This window comes from Bombina bombina, chromosome 1 (genome assembly GCF_027579735.1).
Source record: "Bombina bombina isolate aBomBom1 chromosome 1, aBomBom1.pri, whole genome shotgun sequence".
NCBI lineage: Eukaryota > Metazoa > Chordata > Amphibia > Anura > Bombinatoridae > Bombina > Bombina bombina.
In genome coordinates this window covers 953,659,534-953,679,538 of record NC_069499.1, presented here as the reverse complement: position 1 = coordinate 953,679,538, position 20,005 = coordinate 953,659,534, and the positions used below count along the sequence as shown (strand labels likewise).

Below are 20,005 nucleotides of genomic sequence, written 5' to 3'. Positions count from 1 at the left end.
GACATGTTTCGGCTTTGCAGCCGTACTCTTAGCTGATACAAGTTTTAAAACCAAGCGCCCTTTTTCTAGGGCGTACCTTTCTCCAATTGGCCAAACAGTACACCTATCAAATAACATTTTAGCTCATGAACGAAACTATGCATAAATGTGTCAAATAACAAATTTACAAATTACAAATTTACAGGCACTGATCTTTTGACATTTGATTTCACTGTTGCTTGCTGCTAATCTCATACATAAACAATAATAAATGAAATTTAGAATTGTACTCGCTTGATTAGGAAAAACATAACCCTTATCCTTTTGAACTAAGTCTAAATTTTATTAGCTAACAGTGTTTTTGCTATATCTGCCTTTGACTTATTGCAACTAAATATTTACTTATTTATATATATAAAAAAAATACACTTACTGTTTAGATCCTTAAATGAAATTAAATTAACCATACAGGATTCTTTGGTGGCAAAGAGAGATACATGTGCTAACATTAACCCTTACACATTGTCTATTTGCCTACGTGTAAGGGTACATATTTGTTTACATCAAACTGTTTTGTGCCTGAATCAAAACAATGTTGGGAAGAATGTGGACATTGTTTCAAACTGTGGGGAAGTTAAGGTATGGATCTTACATTTAGAATTTAGGTGTTGAAATGTATTACATTATTGCCAGTAGTTGATCAAATCATAGGAGGAGTTTAGTCCTGAAGGTGTTCTGGTCCTCAATTTGAAGATCCAGAACACCTCCTGCCTACCCAAAAGTACCTCTCTATCGCCCCCTCTTGATGGAACTGCAATCCTTTCTATAGCCGTCCAGCTGAAGCTATCAGTATCTTTGTCATGTTTTTGTGCGAAATGTTGTACTAGTGGGGTGGTTGATCTTCCAGTCCTAATTGTTGAAAGGTGTTCCATAATGCGTGATCTTATCTCTCTTGTTGTAAGACCCACATATTGAATCTTACAAATTGTGCAAGTGATTAGATAAATCACATACTTTGATCTACATGTGATGCAAGTTTTAATTTCAAAAGACTGGCCTGTCGTTGTAAACTGAAAAGTGTCTCCACAAATGACCTTCTCACAGGCCACACAGTCCCTGAAATTGCATCTATGCATTCCCTTCACTGTCAACCAGGCTGAGCCTCCTTGCTGTGTGATCTTGAGTTTAGTTGGGGCTAACCTGTTGCCAATCGTCATATTCCTTTTATATGCAAAATGACAGCCCATTTTAGCAATATCCATCAGATCATCATCAGCAGAAAGCATATTAAAATGTTTCTTGATGATTCCACAAACTTCACCATATTCCATGGAATAGTCTGTAATGAAGAGTGAACCTTTGTCAAACTGTTTTTTGATTGGACCAATCGTCTTGTCCCTAGGTAGTAAAAGATCTTTCCTATCTAATTTATCTGCCATTCTTCTTGCTTTTTTAATTATTTTTTGCTCATAGCCTCTGTTTTTTAGTCTTCGTGTTAAATCATTACTCTCCCTCACATAATGAATTTGGTTGCTGCAGTTCCTTTTAACCCTTATGTATTGACCTTTTGCTACTGCACCGAATACATGTTGGGGATGGCAGCTTTTTGCGTGGAGTAAGGAATTCCCTGTTATTGGCTTCCTGTAGATGGTTGAAGTTACTTTCTCACCTATATTACCAATAGGGGTAACATCAAGATAATTGATTTTGCAACTGTTACTTTCAAAGGTAAATTCAATCCCCTTGTCATTACTATTTAAGTAATCAACAAAGGCATCAACCTCCATTGGGTTACCTCTCCACACGAACAGGAGGTCATCAATGAATCTCCTGAAGAAGACAATATTGTCCTTAAAGGGGTTTTCTTCTCCAAATATGTGGCATTCCTCCCACCAACCCATAAATAGGTTGGCGTAGGAGGGGGCAAATTTGGCCCCCATCGCCGTGCCACACATTTGGAGAAAGTAAGTACCATTAAACTCAAAGAAATTATGTGTTAGGAGAAAAAGTGTAACTCTATGCACATAATCACATAATATAGAGTTGTTTCCATAGTACTTTCTCATATAGTAGTCAACTGCTTCTAGCCCCCTCTCATGGGGAATAGAAGAGTACAAAGACTTCACGTCGATGGTGACCCAACTGTAGCCCTCCTGCCAAGTTAAATCTGACACCAGGTTCAGAACATGTTTGGTGTCTAGAACATAGCTCGATAGACGTTTAATCATTGGCTGTAAAAGTGCATCAAGCCACTCCGATAGAGGCTCGAAGAGTGACCCAATACCACTGACAATGGGTCTGCCTCTAACATCCAGGAGTGACTTGTGCACCTTTGGCAGGTGGTTAAAAATGGGCATTCTAGGGTGGCTCACAAATAGATAATCACATGTATCTTTATCTAATAGTCCCAATTCGAGACCATCATCGATTAGATCCCTGAGCTGTCTCTGAAAGTCCCTTGTGGGGTCCGAACTCAATGTCCTGTATTCCTTAGTGTTATAGAGTTGCCTGTTTGCCTCCTTGACAAAATCATCTCTGTCAAGGATAACTACAGACCCCCCTTATCCGCTGAGCGAATCACCAAATTGGGATTCTCACTCAGTTTTTGTAGTGCCTGTCGTTCTGTCACTGTAATATTTTGCTTATAAAGTCTCTCACGATAGTATAATCAGTGATATCAGTGAGATCCTTCTCCACTCTTGAGTGAAATTGTTTTTATACACTAACCATTCCCCAATCATGTGTTTATGTAAGTTAGGATTGTGGCACAGATATGTCGGGAAGGTCCATTTGCGATGTTGTTTAATTGTAACGGATGTGTCTACAATCAGGGTAACGGGTGCATGGTCTGATATGGTTACAGGGTCAATTTTGGCGTCTTGCACTTTTGGGCATAATGTAGTTGATACTAAGAATAGGTCAATGCGTGACAGAGTGTTTCCAGAAGGAGGCATACATGTATAGTCCCTTGACTCGGGATTTCTTTCTCTACAGATATCTCTCATTGCCAAAGCATTGTTAAAGGATTTAAGAATTAAGGTTTCTCTCCTAGAACCCTCCAAGTTTTTAGAATGTGTCCTAGTCTTTTCAGGGTTATGGAATCTATCAGCAGGGGTATGGGGTGCTATACTGTGACCACATTTTTTTTGTGTGTTTGTGGCCCATATACTCCACATAGCGTAAGTTTGCATCCCTCCACTTGAACTTTGGCAATGATGTACCTTCCCTCTTGGTCCATTACGACCTGCATAATCTCATAATTTAAATGTTTCCTGAAAAGAAATGCAACCCCCCCTAGCTCTTTTTGTCTCATAAGAATTGAAGAGTACCTCTCCTACCCAGCTTTGTTTCAACTTCTGATGTTCTAGGGTTGTGAGATGCGTATGCTCAAGGATGGCAATATCTGCTTTTTTGGAATGTAAAAACTTCAATATAGTTCTTCTTTTAATCAGGGACTTGATTCTGCAACATTCCAGGTTATGATTTTCATTATGTGAGGGTTTGATCTAAATGTGATTGTGGTGTAAATAGTGAGGTGTGGGTATCAATAGGTGGGGTGTTTATTCCTATCCAGTGGGTTGCTGTAGTGTGGTAGTACTTACACGATGAATGGCGGTTTGTCTCTTCAGTTGGGAGTGGTACTCTGCGTTTGCCCAATATGGCAAGTCTGCTATAGTGAGAATGTGACAAGAACACAATATTCAACACAACTACAATTAAATAAATGAACAAATCAGTAACTTTCAAATAGCTAGAACAAAATCTCAACAGATTGTCTTCCCCCCTCCCTTTTATTCAAGGATATAAAAAACTAGCTGCATCTGGACCACGAACTGCAAATCTTTCAGTTCTGTGGAGGTCATCTCAGGTTATGTCTTCTTGATGCTCCTCCATTTCAGGTTGTTCTGATGGTTTTTCAGCCTCTAGAAATAGTTGCAGTCTTTTTGGTGAATCAAAGAACTTTGGGCTCTTTGGGGTTTGCAGTCTCAGACGCGCTGGACAGAGTAGGGCAGCCGTCCTGCCAGATTCCAGAAGCTGCTTGCAGTAGGGCGAAAATTCTCTCCTTTTATGTGCAACATCAGCTGAGTAATCTTGAAAGATGTATATTTTCTGGCGTTTAAATTCCAAACTTTAGATTTTCCTGTATGCCTGTAGAATAGCAATTTTATTTCTAAACTTCAGGTATTTAACCATGACTTTTTGTTTGATTTTTGTCTCCTTGTCTACCAGGATTGCCCACTCTGTAGGCACGTTCCACTGTACATGGGTGGCTGCCCCAGGCTGGGTAAGGTGGTTTCCGCAAAATCCACTAATTGTGTGCTAGGAAGGGTTTCTGGTAGGCCTACTATGCGGAGATTGTTTCGCTGCAACCTATTTTCTAAGTTGTCAAGTTTCCCAAGTAAGACTTTATTTTGTTGTTGTAGATTGGAAACATTGGTCGATATATCTCTGTCTAATTTCTCAATCTGAGACTTTCTGTTCCACCTGTGTAAGGCGGGCTGAGAAAGTTCTGAAATCAGCGGTTAAAAAGTCCATCCCTGGGGGGCGGAGTCTAGCCACGCTAGGAGATGGCAGCTTGCTAGAAGGGCTCCTGTCTACTAAACCGAAGAAAAGCTAATTTGGATGGCGTAAATCCCTTATCCTTTACCCCTTTGAACCCTAACAACCCCACCTCACGAATACCGCAGCTCGGGTGGCTCCTGATAGACTTTTCTCAACCGGGAGGAGAGAAACTCTGCTTGAGGCCTAAGCGCACAGTAACTAAGACGCGCCGGTGGAAGTTACTACCACCGCAGTTACTGTCGGATAGCAAAGGGACAGGACCCGGCAGGGGACAAGCACACAGATCGCACTGCCCAGAAACTATTATCGGAAGAACCGGAGGAGAATTATAACCGCTACGAGGACTCTGATTACATTAGGTAAGGCAGACATATACACATGTGAGCTCCCGGAACGCTCCCCTTTTGCTGCAGCTCCGAAATAAAGGGGACTTTTGATTGCAAATCCTATTATCAGCAGTACATAAAATAAACTGCCTAGGTAAATACAGAACTGTATAATCTCGACTGGAAATAAGCAAAACCACAAAACGTCACATAAATATAATAACTGCGTCACAAGTTATAGGATAAGAGAGGAGACGACAATATAACAGGTTCACAGCATATAAAACTACATTTTACCTCCCTAACTCCGATTTTAACAAGGACACAAAAAGTAGTGTAAAATCTGTTATTACTTGGGACTGTCTGATTTAACCCTCTCACACGCAGCTAGCACAATAACTCATGCTTTAAATCACTAGGCTGAGCCGAGCTGTGTACCTGTGACAGCTATACCCCCAATCACAACACCAGTTGTTAGCCTGACAACTTCAGCTCAGATAAACAGAGGAACTTACTCCTATTTTCATCAGTCTGCCCTAACCAGTATCTCAACATCAGCTTCCTTTTTTCTTACAAGCAGCGGGTCACACACACTAGTAGAAGGGTCACATCACGAAAGCCCAGGGGATGCCTGGCAAGAGGCAGACCAAAGGAGACAAAACACCTTCCTCTAAGACCCTCAATCAGTATTTAGTGCCCAAGGACTCACTTTCTTTAAATAGAGAGGATCCTTCAGAATCAACAACCTCTAAGACAGGATTAAGTGATATGGAGGCACCAGATTTAAGCTCCTTTATTACAAAAAAAGACTTGTCTCATTTGTCCTCCAAAGAAGACATTAAAGTTGTGCTTCATGAAATGAGGACTCTTTTTGGTGACCTACGAAAAGATCTGGGGGCTATGGAGAAAAGAGTTGTCACTTTAGAAACAAATCACACTGCTTTAACTACTGAAGTCCAATCTAACACAGCTGGAATCCAGGAATTAGATAACAGAGTATACCAGATTTCTGAAAAGTTAGAAGACCTGGAAAATAGGACTCGCCGAAATAATCTTAGAATAAGGGGTGTATCGGAATCCATATTCCCCCCAGCAATAGAAGGTTATTTGCAGGCCCTATTCAGAATAATTAAAGAAGACCCCTCTGGCGAAGACATCCAGATAGAGAGGGCTCACAGAGCCTTGAGACCTAAACCTCCTCCTAAGGCCCCGCCTCGAGATATAATTGTTAAATTTCTTAAATATAAGGATAAAGAAGACCTCCTGCGATGTGCGAGAGCAAAACACCCAATTACGCACGCAGGTGAAGAAATACAGCTATACACCGACCTCTCTCCCATCACTCTTCAGAAAAGAAGGGAACTGTCCACTGTCACCAACATCTTGAAACTGCACAAGATACAATACAGATGGGGATTCCCGGTCTCGATAATAGCCTCAACTAATAATAAAACGGCTATTTATCGCCCTGGGGCAGACCTTAATCTATTCTACAGAGAACTCTCAATTCTAGAATCTCCTGAAAGAAGTGCTTCTTTGCCTGGTAACAACAACATCCAGGCCTCTTCATCATCCTCAAGGGACTCCTGAACCCCAGGCTGACTCTCTTCAACTGCCTCATGGAGGTTACCTAAATTTTGAGCTTAACCTGAGAACTTGTTCTCTTTACACAGAACAATCTGGGGGCGACCTGATCTGCGGTTGTTCTGACCGCAGCATATTTCAACACCTGACTCTAGAATACAGTGAGGGGGAGGGGGCTGATTTACACTCGCTTCCCCCTCCACCCTATGATGTATCCTTTTATGGCGCTCTCCTTTTGGGGACTATAACATGACACGGGCCTGATCTGTTTTCAGCCTCTTTCAAATTGCATTACACTGTTTTTGTCAAATGTCTTGTTTTCTGCTTTAAATGCATTTTTTTTTCTCCTATCTAGGCTCTCTTCTATATGGAAGAGATAAGAAGAGTATTTATATTGCAGAACAGTTGCACAGTTATTTGTTGTTTATCAAAGTTAGAAATGTTGTTTACATTACTATGTTGATTTATTGATTATACTTCTGTTAAAACAGGTCTATTTATCAACACTCCTCTAGCAATTAGAGCACAATGAGTGCTCTTGGTCCCTCCAGGTTTGTAAGAGCCATAAATTGATGTAACAACCTCCCCACCTATACATAACTCCAAACTTCCTATCATTAATGCCCCATCCCCCCTTCCAATAGCCCAGATATCAGAATACCCTATAGCAAGAGCCTCCTAGGGAGAACCTTTAGTCTGTATCAAATGCATTTTTTCTTGTTGTTCTTTTTTCTCCCCTATCTAGGCTTTCTTCTACATGAAAGAGATAAGAAGAGTATTTATATTGTAGAACAGTTGTACAGTTATTTGTTGCTTATCAATGTTCGAAATGTTGTTTACATTACTTTGTTGATTTATTGATTATATTTCTGGTAAAACAGGTTTATTTACTAACACTCCTCTAGCAATTAGCGCACAATGAGCGCCATTGATCCCTCCAGATTTGTAAGAACCATAAATTGATGTAACAACCTCCCCACCTATACTTTATTTCAAACTTCCTATCATTAATGCCCCATCCCCCCTTTATACCGCTCAGATACAAGAATACCCTATAGTAAAAGCCTCCTGGGGAGAACCTTTAACCTGCACTAAGTTGTTACTAAGACATATACGCCCTATACCAGGGATGCTTTAGTGTTAACGAAAAACCACACAGCGCAGGCAGGGTACCCCCTGAATTCTTTCCCCCTCCCCTCCCTGCCCTCCCTCCCCGATAGATTCCCCTCCCCCCCCATTTATGCCATCCATTAATACGCCTTATTATTATACTCTCCTCATATTCGGTTGTGGAGACACTACCCCATTTTTTGCTACCCTTCCACAAGACAAGGGTACACGCTCCTCTTTCGGAGCTCTATTTTTCTATTTCCTTTATGCCCCTTTCTTAACCCCCCTTTTCCACCTATACTAAGACTTATATCAGCTGTCAACTATCTCAGCGCTTTCCGTTATAACCAGCTATTCTACCCTTCTGATCTCACTTATTCCTCTTCTCTCTTTTATTGATCCCCCCCCCCTGGTTTTTTTTTTTTTTTTTTTTTTCTTCTCATCTCTTTCCCTTCCCCCCCCATCATGCAACGCAGTAGATTTGGTGATCACTCTCTTAGGCTCACTTCTATAAATGCAAAAGGCCTTAACAACCCGGGCAAACGCTCGATAGCTCTCCGAGAACTAAACAAATTGAAAAGTCAAATTATTCTGATACAAGAAACCCACTTTCAGAGGGGTAAGGAACCGAAATGGACCCCCAAACACTTTCCCACGTCCATCTTTGCCTCCGGTCCTGATAAAAAAAGTGGAGTGGGCATTCTTATCCATAAAACACTTCCTATACAAATTACACACCTAACCAAAGATCCCAAGGGACGTTTTATCTTCTTGGTAGGAAATCTACACGGACAACCCCTCACTATTCTAAATATATATGCACCCAACACGGCCCAAGATAAATTCCTTAAACAAGTACTGAACCTCTTATTAGATAACGCTAAGGGAGTGGTTTTTCTGGCCGGAGACTTCAACCTAGGCATCAACCCACTCGTAGACACCTCAAAGGGAACCACAAGTATACCCAGCTCAGTCCTTAAAAAAGTTAGAACTGCTCTAACCGCACATGCCCTACATGACGTTTGGAGAACCCTGCACCCCAATGACAGGGACTACACTTTTTTCTCTGCACCTCACAACTGCTATTCACGCATTGACTATGTCATGACTGACTCCCATGGTCTATCTCTCATATCACACTGCGAAATTGGTAACATCACGTGGTCCGACCACGCTCCTGTTACCTGCTCCATTCTTTGGCCCGATCTCCCAATTTTATCCAAAAGCTGGAGACTTGATGATCTCCATTTAGACGACCCGCTTATTCTAGATGAGGCAGAGAAGGCACTCTCTGAATATTTCTCACTCAATGCAAACACAACACCATCCCCTACTTTAGAATGGGAGGCGCACAAATCGGTAATCCGCGGTTTATTCATAAAACATAGCATCAGACAGTCAAAACAAGCCAAAATCTATCACACAAAATTACTAGAAAGGATTAACATCCTTGAGGAGACCCATAAACAGGAACCCTCTAATGACACCTGTAAGCAGGAGTTGATGTCCGCAAGGACAGAACTCAAACAATACCTTATAAAACAGCATCAGCGAACGGCCCTACACCTGAAGCAATATTATTATGAGGGTGGGAATAAACCGGGTAGAGTGTTAGCGAGGACCCTGCGGAGGAGAAAATTGGCCTCATATATCCAATCACTACACACTACAGATGGCAAAATAGTTCATAGTAGTAAATTAATAGCTTCTACTTTTAGGGACTATTACATGACTTTGTACAATATAGACAATACCACCCCCCCATCTCTGCCTCAGTTAGATGCACCTACCCTCAGAGAACGCTCAGATAGATTTTTCTCCAATCTTAACCTCCCCACTTTGAATGACAGTGAGAGGGAAGATCTTGCATCCATTATCACGCTAGAGGAACTCCAGCAGGCTCTAAAAGACACCCCTGCGGGTAAATGTCCAGGGCCAGATGGATTCACCCCTAAATACTATAAGACATTTAGCAATCAGCTATTCCCTCATATGCTACAGTTATTCAACAACCTGCGAAAAACCCCGACTCTATCTAAATCTCTCCTAGAGGCCCACATAACCGTAATCCCTAAGCCCGGCAAAACGGCCAATCGCCCCGAAAACTTTAGGCCCATATCCCTCATAAATTCGGATGTGAAATTGTTAGCTAAAGTTCTTGCTAACAGACTAAACAAATTTCTGCCTAAATTAATAGCTACCGATCAAGTTGGCTTTGTCCCGGGCAGAGAAGCCCGGGATAACACCATAAAAATTATAAACCTTATAAACCACGCGAAAACAACAAATACACCCCTGATCCTTTTGGCGACCGATGCGGAGAAGGCCTTCGACCGGGTTCGGTGGTCTTTTCTGCAAAGGTCTATGTTGGAAATGGGCTTCCCTGAGCCCTTTCTGAATATGACAATGGCTTTATACTCTCACCCCAATGCTAGAATTAGGACTAACGGGGTCCTCTCGGACTCATTTGACATTAAAAACGGCACCAGGCAGGGGTGTCCCCTTTCTCCCCTCCTCTTCGCCATCTCCATGGAGGTACTGGCTCAGAAGATTAGAAATAACACTGAGATTAAGGGCATAAAGACAGGGGAGCAAGAGCATAAACAAGCTCTCTATGCAGATGATGCGTTGTTCACATTAACAGAGGCCGACACTTCTATCCCTGCCTTACTCACAGAACTGAACAATTATAGTAAGATCTCTAATTTCCAGCTGAACCTTTCTAAATCCGAACTCCTCAACATAAATACTAACCCAAACTCCATAAATCATTTGAGTAACGCTTACAACATCCCCATCGCGCGACACAAATTAAAATACCTAGGTATATTTCTCTCCACCAACACGTCAGACTTAATTAAACTCAATTATAACGCCTTAAAAAATGATATTGTTAGGGATTTGTCATCCTGGAAAAACAAAAAGTTATCTTGGCTAGGGAGAATTGGAGTGCTTAAAATGAACGTCCTGCCCCGGATTTTGTATCTCCTCCAGGCTCTCCCCATTTCACTCCCGGAGGGGTACATTCCGCATTTACAAAAAACATTTGAACAGTATATATGGGATGGGTCTAAACCCAGAATCCCTAGGAAAACTATGTACCTTTCAAGAGATGAGGGGGGCTTGGGAGTGCCTTGTTTGGAAAGATATAAACAGGCAATTTCACTACAACACATGGTGGAATGGGCCCACAACTCTAGAAATAAAACATGGATAAATATTGACAGGCAAATACTCAAATTGAACAACATCGCTACACTAGGCTGGATACCGCATCACCTTAGACCAAAACTAATTAATAACTATCTCATCACAACGAATGTACTGACAGACTGGGATAAGATAATGGCCACGACTACACACATCTCGACTAGGGATGCCCCACTCACACCCATCATAGAGCACCCTGCCCTCCCATTCTGTAGACTAGGATTTACTAGAATGCAACCATACAGCCTTCGCACAGGCACGATATCATTTGTCACAATAGATGGGAAACTTAAAACACATTCTGACATGATGGAGGCTCATGGGGAGATTTTCTCCTCATGGCTTCAGTATCATCAATTGATACATTTTATAACTCACCATAAACACAAAAATGATTTTGGTAGAAAACTGACGCCCTTTGAGGAACTCTGTGTTTCGCAAGCAAATCCGACCCACTTGATTTCTAAAATTTATAAAATTTTAGGCAACCCTGACTCAATAAACCTCCCTTCCTACACGTACTCGTGGAAGAAGGAATTAAACTGTAACTTAGAAGAGGAGTCCTGGCGTCAGGCCTTTCGAATGACCAAAAAAACCTCTGTTTCGGCAGTGATACAGGAAATTCACATAAAACTCCTGTGTAGATGGTATCTAACCCCGTCCCGATTACACAGAATATACCCCTCACTTAGCAGCACCTGCTGGAGAGGCTGTGGAGGGGAGGGTACACTCCTCCATATCTGGTGGGCTTGCCCCAGGCTTAGGGAATTTTGGCGAGAGACTATGTCAGAAATGTCGGAGATATTGGGAGCACTGGTTCCTCATACCCCAAATACATTGTTGTTCCTATCACTTCCAAAGTTGTCTGGCGAGGGTAAACGCCCTCTCTTACTAATTATGCTCACAGCAGCTAAAAAGCTCATACCAAAGCTCTGGAAGACCCAAACCATCCCTACATTGGAGGATTGGAGAGTAGCCGTTGCGGACCTCCTTTCTCTGGAGAGATACCACTATCTAAAAATGCACCACCTTGAGATCCACGAAACGATGTTGGCCCTGTGGAGTAGACAGATTTAATTAGGGTTGCCCTCTCCCCCACACCCCTTCCCTCCCCCCCCCCCTTTTTTTTTTTTTTCTCTTTTCTCTCTTCTTCCTCTTGTTCTTCATCCTTTTCTCTACCTTCTTTCTTTGGCTGAGAGACGTTTCCCTCAGTCTTCGCTGATTTATTAAAGGTTGGTTTTTCAGCAGCTTTAAACTTTATTGTAAAATTTGTGCAATATGTGAGAGATTGACATAACTCGTTACCCCACCTCCGGAACACACCCCTTTCTCTCAATTAGATCTCTTATAGAAGAGACAACTGCGTATGCATAAGTTACCACAGGGGGATATTATGTACAATGAGTTTGTATAACTTTTAACTTGTCTTAATCCCTGTATTCTATAATTTGACTTGTATATCCTTTGTTGTCTCTTTGGAATATCTTAATAAAAATTTTCAAATTAAAAAAAAAAAAAAAAAGTCCATCCCTGTCTGCAGTTGTTCGAATCTTGGCAGGAATACTGCAGAGAGCTGTAAGACAATCGGGTGGGTGTCTGGAACCTGTAGATCTGACTGTTCTGGTGAATAAGTGGATTGTGATTGTGCTTTAGCCTGATGCCATGTTTTTTGTCCGCCTTGCTTTTGTCTGTTAGACATGTTGTTTGCGGTCTTGGAGTAGGAGCTATAATATTTTTGCAAACAGACTCCTTCTTGTGAAAATGGATTCCTTGCCATCTTCTCTTATAAGTCAGGTTATTTTTGTATTTTTGTTTTTGAGTCTCAGTAAATGAAATGAGGAGCTTGTGACAGTTTCTCAGTGGATCTTCCTTAAAGCTTATGCTGAGGCCCAATGTGTTGGCTGCTTAAGAGACTGGAACATGAAGTAGGGTTTTATTGTGCTTTATTAAAATACATGTCCAAACTGAAACAGAGTTTTATTTATTTGTAAGTCCAGATGCTACTAGCTGAACTGTGAGCTTTTATATTGCGGTGGCTAGGAAGGGGTATTAGACCGGGGCCATCTACTCCATCATTGGGCCGGTAAATAAATTAGCAGAATGATTCTTTGATCTCAGAAAGTTCCACTTCTGCTGCCCCTATAGAATTGTACCCTTAAATGTTTCAGGTTAATGAGGCCTTGCCGTATCTCCTCCGGTTTGTGTGAGATCTTATGGGATCTTATGTGTTTAGATTTGCTATGATTATCCCCAAATGGTTGGCTGACTGTGAGCCGTCTGCTCAGACAAGTATATGCTCACCGGAGGTTTTTTTTAGCTGCCGCGTCACTGCAGTCCCCGTGTGAATTGTGAATCTCCAGCACTAGGCCGCACCTCGCCTGGTGTGCAGTATCTTTCTTTCAGTATTTTCCAATAGTGGAGCTGATAATAAAGCTCTCTGTCGATGTGCAGTCCAGCAGGGAGTTGCACCCTGCGAGGATTCTCGGCTGGGATGGGTAATGGAGGACTTTGTAGGTGTTTAGTGTGAGCGCGATGCCAGAGCTCTATGAAGCCGCTGCCATTTACGGGACCCGCCCACCAGAAGTCCCTTGAAAATCAAATTTAATTGCTTAACAGATTTTCCTGAATAGGCTTAAGGTCTTGAATACCCAAAGTGCAAAGAACCTCCTTTAGTACAGTTCAAAAATGTTCAAGCTTGAACATAAAAGAGGAAGATTCTAAATCCTGAAATAAATTCACCTTCAGAAGACAGATCTGAGGTATCCGATTCTGAATCCCTGAGAAGTTGTATAACTGATCTGACTTTTATGAGAATCAGAATGAGCAGATAAATCAACTGTAGATTGATTGTCAGACATAGGCATGTGCTTACTTGGAGGAGGCATAGCCGCCAACATTTCAGAAACAGTTGAGCACACAAATTCTTTGAAACCTGGAGCAAAATCTGAAACACTCCCTTGTAAAGAACAAACAGAGGGTGGACAGATTTCTCTATAGGCAAGGGCAGCATCACAACAACGGCCCCTATAGGGAAATAATAAGGAGTCGTCACATCAGGTGAACAGCAACAGAACTCAGTGTGAAACAAACTAAGAAGAAATATATTCACAAGAGCACAAGAGTAACAGCACACCAATGTACTGGTAGACGCAGTCTGGACAATTAGTAGTGGTCCAGACATGCTGAACATCCGGCTACAGCTTGACTCTTTTGGCAGCAATCCAAAAGGCTCACTGATCTTGTAACTCCACCAGGGATCTTATCATAGGAGTCCCTAAGATGTAGATCTTACTGGACCTTTGCCACTGAAAGTTTCAGTAAGGCAGCAACACAGCATGTGTAAGTTAAAATTAAAATTTATAAAAACAAAATCAACTGAACTCAGGGCCATCTATGAGAATAGGACCCGGTAAAAGCACATTCTTCAGCGTATATATCTGCTGTTTCATCAGGCTTTTTTAAAAAATATATATTTTTATAGATATTTATCACATAAGGTGATCCATACAAAAATGGCAAAGCAGAGCTGGGGGTTAATAGCTTGCCAAAAAAAACACAGTTAATGGAATTAAGCGATCAGAAGATCTACTCTCTAAAGGATCTAAATATGTGAGGACGGTTCAAATAAGCTCCATAACAAATAGATAGACACTGTAACGGAGGGGGAAAAAACAGTTACAGCAGATTATATTATTGTATATAGTTTGCGACAATAATACAAAGTATTCAGGGGTTTATAGCAGCAAAAGCCAGAGCGAGGGAGAGGACAAACTAATTGTCTAGAAATAAGGTTAACAAGACCATTAAAAAACGCGTATGTGCACAAATAAACCCTTTGCTTTTGAAACTTAGAAAAAACACCTGCACTGAAACTGTAGATCATCCAGAATGCAGGAAGAAAGCACTCCGTCCTTAAACACAGCTCTACAGAGATGGGGAGTGGAAATAGCACTGGGGAGAGATCATAAACGCCCTCAGTTCTGCTCAGCACAAAAATAAAAGGCATGTAAAGAAACAAGTGCGCTACTTAACATTGAGATAGTGGCACTACAGTGCGGGATAAAAAGATTACTACATCATTAGCCAACACGCGATATGGAGTTGACAGTGAAAGTGTGCAAAAGCACTAATAAAAGATCAAAGGCATAATAAACAGACAGCACAATAGAACTAAGGTGCACTACAAAGACAATGAGAGTGTGCAACAGCGCTATAATGACAGACAGAAGAAACTGACAAAGCAAGAGAGCGCTACAGTGCTAATTGAAATGCAAAACCGTTAACAAAAAAAACCCACACAAATAAATTTAACAAAAAAATTGTTCAAAATGTATCTCCCAACAACCCCTAGACATTAAATTTATGAAGTCTAGCGAATACTGTAGTATGTCTATAAAATACCCCCTGGCTATGATGTATAATGTGTAAGAGCCTGTACAATATCCCCTCTGTCTCTGAGGGAGGAAATAGGCCTCAAATCAGTCTGATGACCTCTCTCAATTTAGAATCTTGAGCACCTTTATTCTTCAACTTCCTCCTGGAAGGCAAAGATAAGACTGATATAGAGGTGGGAGGGATTAACTACTCTTGGAATTTTGGAAATCTTTGCCTCATCCTAGTGGTCAGGAGGTGAATTCCCGGGAGTAATGGATTGTGGACTAAGTAATCACCACCTTCATGAAAGAAAGGGACTTTTTCTAAACAGATATAAGTAATTTTTCATTCTTCTAGTAGAGTATGGATGTCAATATTAATGGGTGCATACTGCACAGTGCATATTTTTTTCTAATTAACTCTCCTGTTAGGATAGATGTTGACACTCTGCACATGAGATTACAATCTCAGCATTAAAAAGAGGCTGCTTTGACCTTTCTTTTAAAGACACAGTAAACTCCTTGCAATTACAAGATATTTTTTGTGTTGCTAGAAAATAACCAAGTCTTAACCTTTTTCAAACAACATCCTTTTACTGCAATTATTTTTTAATAGTGAAAAATTATTATTTTTGCAGTTGTTATCTGATAAAGCCAATTAAGGACAGATATGTAGCAGAATTAGCCTTGATAAGTCAGCAGGTGCATTTCAAGTTCTGAGAATTAGAATTTGCTCAACTTTCAGAGCTAAATTACATGAAATGGGGGAAAAAAATAATAATTAAAATATATCTCAAAGTTGTTTCCTTATGCATAACTAAACATTTTATTAAAAAAATATGAAGGTGTTTACTGTTCCTTTAACACTGCTTTGTAGTAGGTACTTCATAGAAGTATGCTGGGACTCTACACATAACTGCACTACTGTCATTTATGTACTTTAAATGTGTAATTACTACCTTTTGGTATTTTAATTAGTGGTAATGTTTTCCTCCTAACTCTGTAGACTTTTGAATTCCTTTTGACTTTTTAATTTAATGTGTATTTACATGTTTATCATCCTGTGTAGTGTACGTCTAATACCTTTCTTTGTGTGTGTGTTCCAGCTTCATATGCACCCGTGCCAAGTCTGTGCGATTATCTACAATGCAGATGAACACCATCCTCCTGTCTTACCAGAAGCTCCCCATCCGCCATCCCATCTTAGCGGGAAATGGGTAAGCAGCCAGTGTGAAGTGCGCCCAGCTGTACTCTTCCTCACTAGATATCTGACATTCCATGGGGACGACCGAACATGGGAAGGATACTACTACCACTATGCTGACCCACTCTGCAAACAACCCACATTTACACTCTATGCTTCTGGTTATTACACTAAAGGAATCCGCTCAGACCAAGTGCAAGGGGGCACAGAACTAATGTTCAAAGTGAGCAAAGCTATGGTAAAACCATTGAACCAGGGTACACTACGGATGCTGAATGCATCAAAGCCTGGTAGTTGTGGAGAGACAGGAAGCTGGGGCATAGGGGAGGAAGAGGATATCACAGCAACTGGAGGTTGTGACGTTCTAGGGATCCGCCTTCCACACACGGAATATGAACTCTTCAAAATAGAGATGGACTCAAGTGGACGGCGTCTACTGTATATGGGTGAGAGGCCCACGGATGGGACCAGCCCAGACACACTCAGCAAACGCCCAACATCCTACCAACCCCCACTTATTCAATGTGCTGAGGAACCTGCACTCCCTTCAAGACACAGCCACTCTCTGGATGTGATACAAAACAGATCGTCTTTATTACAGCCTTACCCTGCAGTTTATCTTTTATTTATTCTTATAACGCATATTTTAAGACAGAACTGATACTATGCGGTTGATTTTTTTTTATTATTATTATTTGTGCAGCTCGCAGAGCTTGGACACTTTCAGTACAAAAAGATAAAAATGATCTTACATTTTTACTTTTGTCGATTTTGTATATATTCTTCAATCTGGTTACTGGACATTGACATTTATAGAGATGGCAATGTCCAAAACAAAGAATATTTGGGTCTACAAAAATATTAAAAGGGACACTGACAGATGTAACTATAAGGTGAGCAAAACAGACAATAACCTTAGAAAGTGCTGACACACTGGAAAGTGAAGGTACCAACCTAAAACCAATCCTTTGCCTCTGCCTGTTTTAAATTTATGGTAAATCCGTGCGTTTAACAAACACTAAGATTTACCATCACTAAAAATAAAGTTGAGTTTAACTGATAAATTATTAAAAAAAAGTTTGCTAAACTAACCCTGACTGTGCCGCTGTACCTCGCTAAACTCAGTGGCTCTAGCAGCCCCCAGCGTTCTTCTACCAATCAGGTGACATTTGCATCTCTAAACCAATAGCCGTGTGTGTCAGCTGACAGTGTTCTTTATACTAGCATGGCTATTGGTTTAGAGGTGCAAACATCACCTCATTGGTAGAAGAGTGCTGTGCCGCGGGAGGCTGGAGCCGATGAGTTTAGCGAGGTGCAGCTGCACAGTTAGGGTGAGTTTAGCACCCTTTTACTAATAATTGATGACTTAAACTCCACTAAACACTCGGATTTACCATCACTTTAGGTTGTTAGTACTACCTAACTTAAACAAAGCTGCTATGTCCCACACATCATAGAATAGTAAGATTTGCATCATATTCATTATTTTGCCCAGGTTCATTTAGAATGCATAGACAATGATGGCATTTCTGAGAATACCATAAACAGATTATTTTTAAATGTACATCCTTTAAAGGGACATAAAACACAAACTTTTTCTTTTATGACACAGATAACAATTTTCCAATTTACTTGTATTATCAAATTTGCTTAATTATCTTAGTATCCTTAGTTAAAGGAGCAGCAATGCACCACTGGGAGCTAGCTGAACACTTTGGGTGAGCCAATAACAGGAAGAATATACATGCAGCTACCAATCAGCAGCTATCTCCCAGATGTGCATTGTTGCTCCTGAGTCTACCTAGGTATCCTTTTTTTTAAAAAAAAAGAATATAAAGAGAATGAAGCAAATTATAGAAAAGAAGTAAATTAGAAAGTTGTTTAAATTGAATGCTCTATCTACATCATGAAAGAAAAATGTTGGCTTTCATGTCCCTTTAAGGCAGGGCTTTACAAAGCCCTGAGCTATGGCATCTAATAGGTATCCCTGATGCCCCCTAGGATTCAAATAAATTTGTCTTTAAGAACTGTAGTGACCTGTCTTACAATGATGATGTGAATGCCAGGTGTTTATCTAATTTGGCACAAGGGTATGGTATTTAAAGTTTATTTTTTAGTGCCGTTCTGTTAAAGGAACATAAAATCCCAAATTTTTCGTTCATAGAACATACAAGTTTAAACAACATTCCAATTTACATCTATTATCAAATGCTCTTTCTTTTCTTGTTATTCTTTGTTGAAAACCAGGGACATACACTCAGGCGTGTGCATGTGTCTGCAGTAGTATATGAAAGCAGTTTTGCAACAATATTATACATTAGGAAAAGCACTAGATGGTAGCACTATTTCCTGTAATGTAGTGCTCCAGACATGTACATGCAACCTATCTAGATATATTTTCAACAAAGTATAACATGAGAACAAAACACATTTGATAATAGAAGTAAATTAGAAACTTTTTTTTTAAAAAATTATGTTCTCTATCTGAATAATGAAAGAAAAAAAATGATTCCATGTCCCTTTAAGTTTGAAGAAGGGTTCACATTGACCAAATCATCACTGCTGTCTCTTTCAGATGCAAGGGAAGGCTTGTGACTATAACTGTTTATAGAGTTTTAGTTCCACGACTGGATCTACTTACAAAATGAGATCTGCACAGTTTAAGTATCCAAATAAATTTTAATGGCATCATTTTAAAATGCATTAGTCTTTGCTGAAAAGCAGATGCTCTTGTACTCAGTAGCCCATTGTAAAAGATGGCCCCTGAGGTATTTAACACTTGGGAGCCCAGCTTTTCTTACATTGCAATGATCAGTTTTCTTGTAAGAAAATGTTTCCCTAAATACTTTTCATGATTAACTATTATGCCAACACCATACAGTGATGCATGATGTATATATATTTTTGTTTCTCAATATCTTCTGCACACCAGTTCCCCAGTGCACTTGACATGGCTTTAACTTGCTATATTTGTACAAAATGTCAAAAATAAACTATGATGATGATCTATTAAAGAAGCTGAATTTACCTTAACTAAATTCAAAGACTGTTATATAGATGAACAAGCTGACAGCCGTTTGGTTAGAAATGTTACTTATTCAAGTCAGTATAATCTTACTGCCAGGTCTTGTTTTGCACTAATAAAAAGTAAAATGGGCATGAATGATATTAAACTGTAAAACTCAGTGACTCAGAACAAAGCTTATCTTTTATTATACCACTGGACTGAGTGACAATTATGAATCCTGTTTTTCCTACTGCACATCAGGACTGTCATTATTTACAGAAGTGTGTGGACTTGTGAACAGTGTTACCTCTAAGGCCAGTTTTGTTAGCGGCCCATCAGTGAAACAGTTATTAAGGGAACCATACCTTGCAGTCTACATTGTGTAGAGTGTGCTAATTGCTCTAATTAACTGTTTCACTGCTGGACCACTCACAAAACTGACCTTAGAGGGAAAACTGCTTGCGAATGACAAATTACCAAATAAAAGAGAAACCCTTTATTTTATTGGTAACCACCCTTTGTGTAATGTAAGAAAAGTCAAAAGGAACTTCTATACATTGTATTCCACCAGTACATGAGTCTCATAGCACTTGGTGATAAATATTAACAAAAAATATTTGGAATGACAATTTTATGTGTTTGATATTGT

General features: G+C 40.3%; 1 protein-coding gene across 1 annotated transcript in view; it reads left to right on the top strand.

Moving 5' to 3' along the window:
- Positions 1–19,549, top strand: part of APCDD1L (APC down-regulated 1 like) — a 278,044-nt gene extending 258,495 nt beyond the window's left edge. Inside the window, exon 4 of the mRNA XM_053704714.1 lies at positions 16,252–19,549. Coding sequence (XP_053560689.1) covers positions 16,252–17,010 — 759 coding nt within the window. The 3' untranslated portion in view covers positions 17,011–19,549. The remainder of the gene's footprint in view (positions 1–16,251) is intronic.
- Positions 19,550–20,005: the final 456 nt, after the last annotated feature.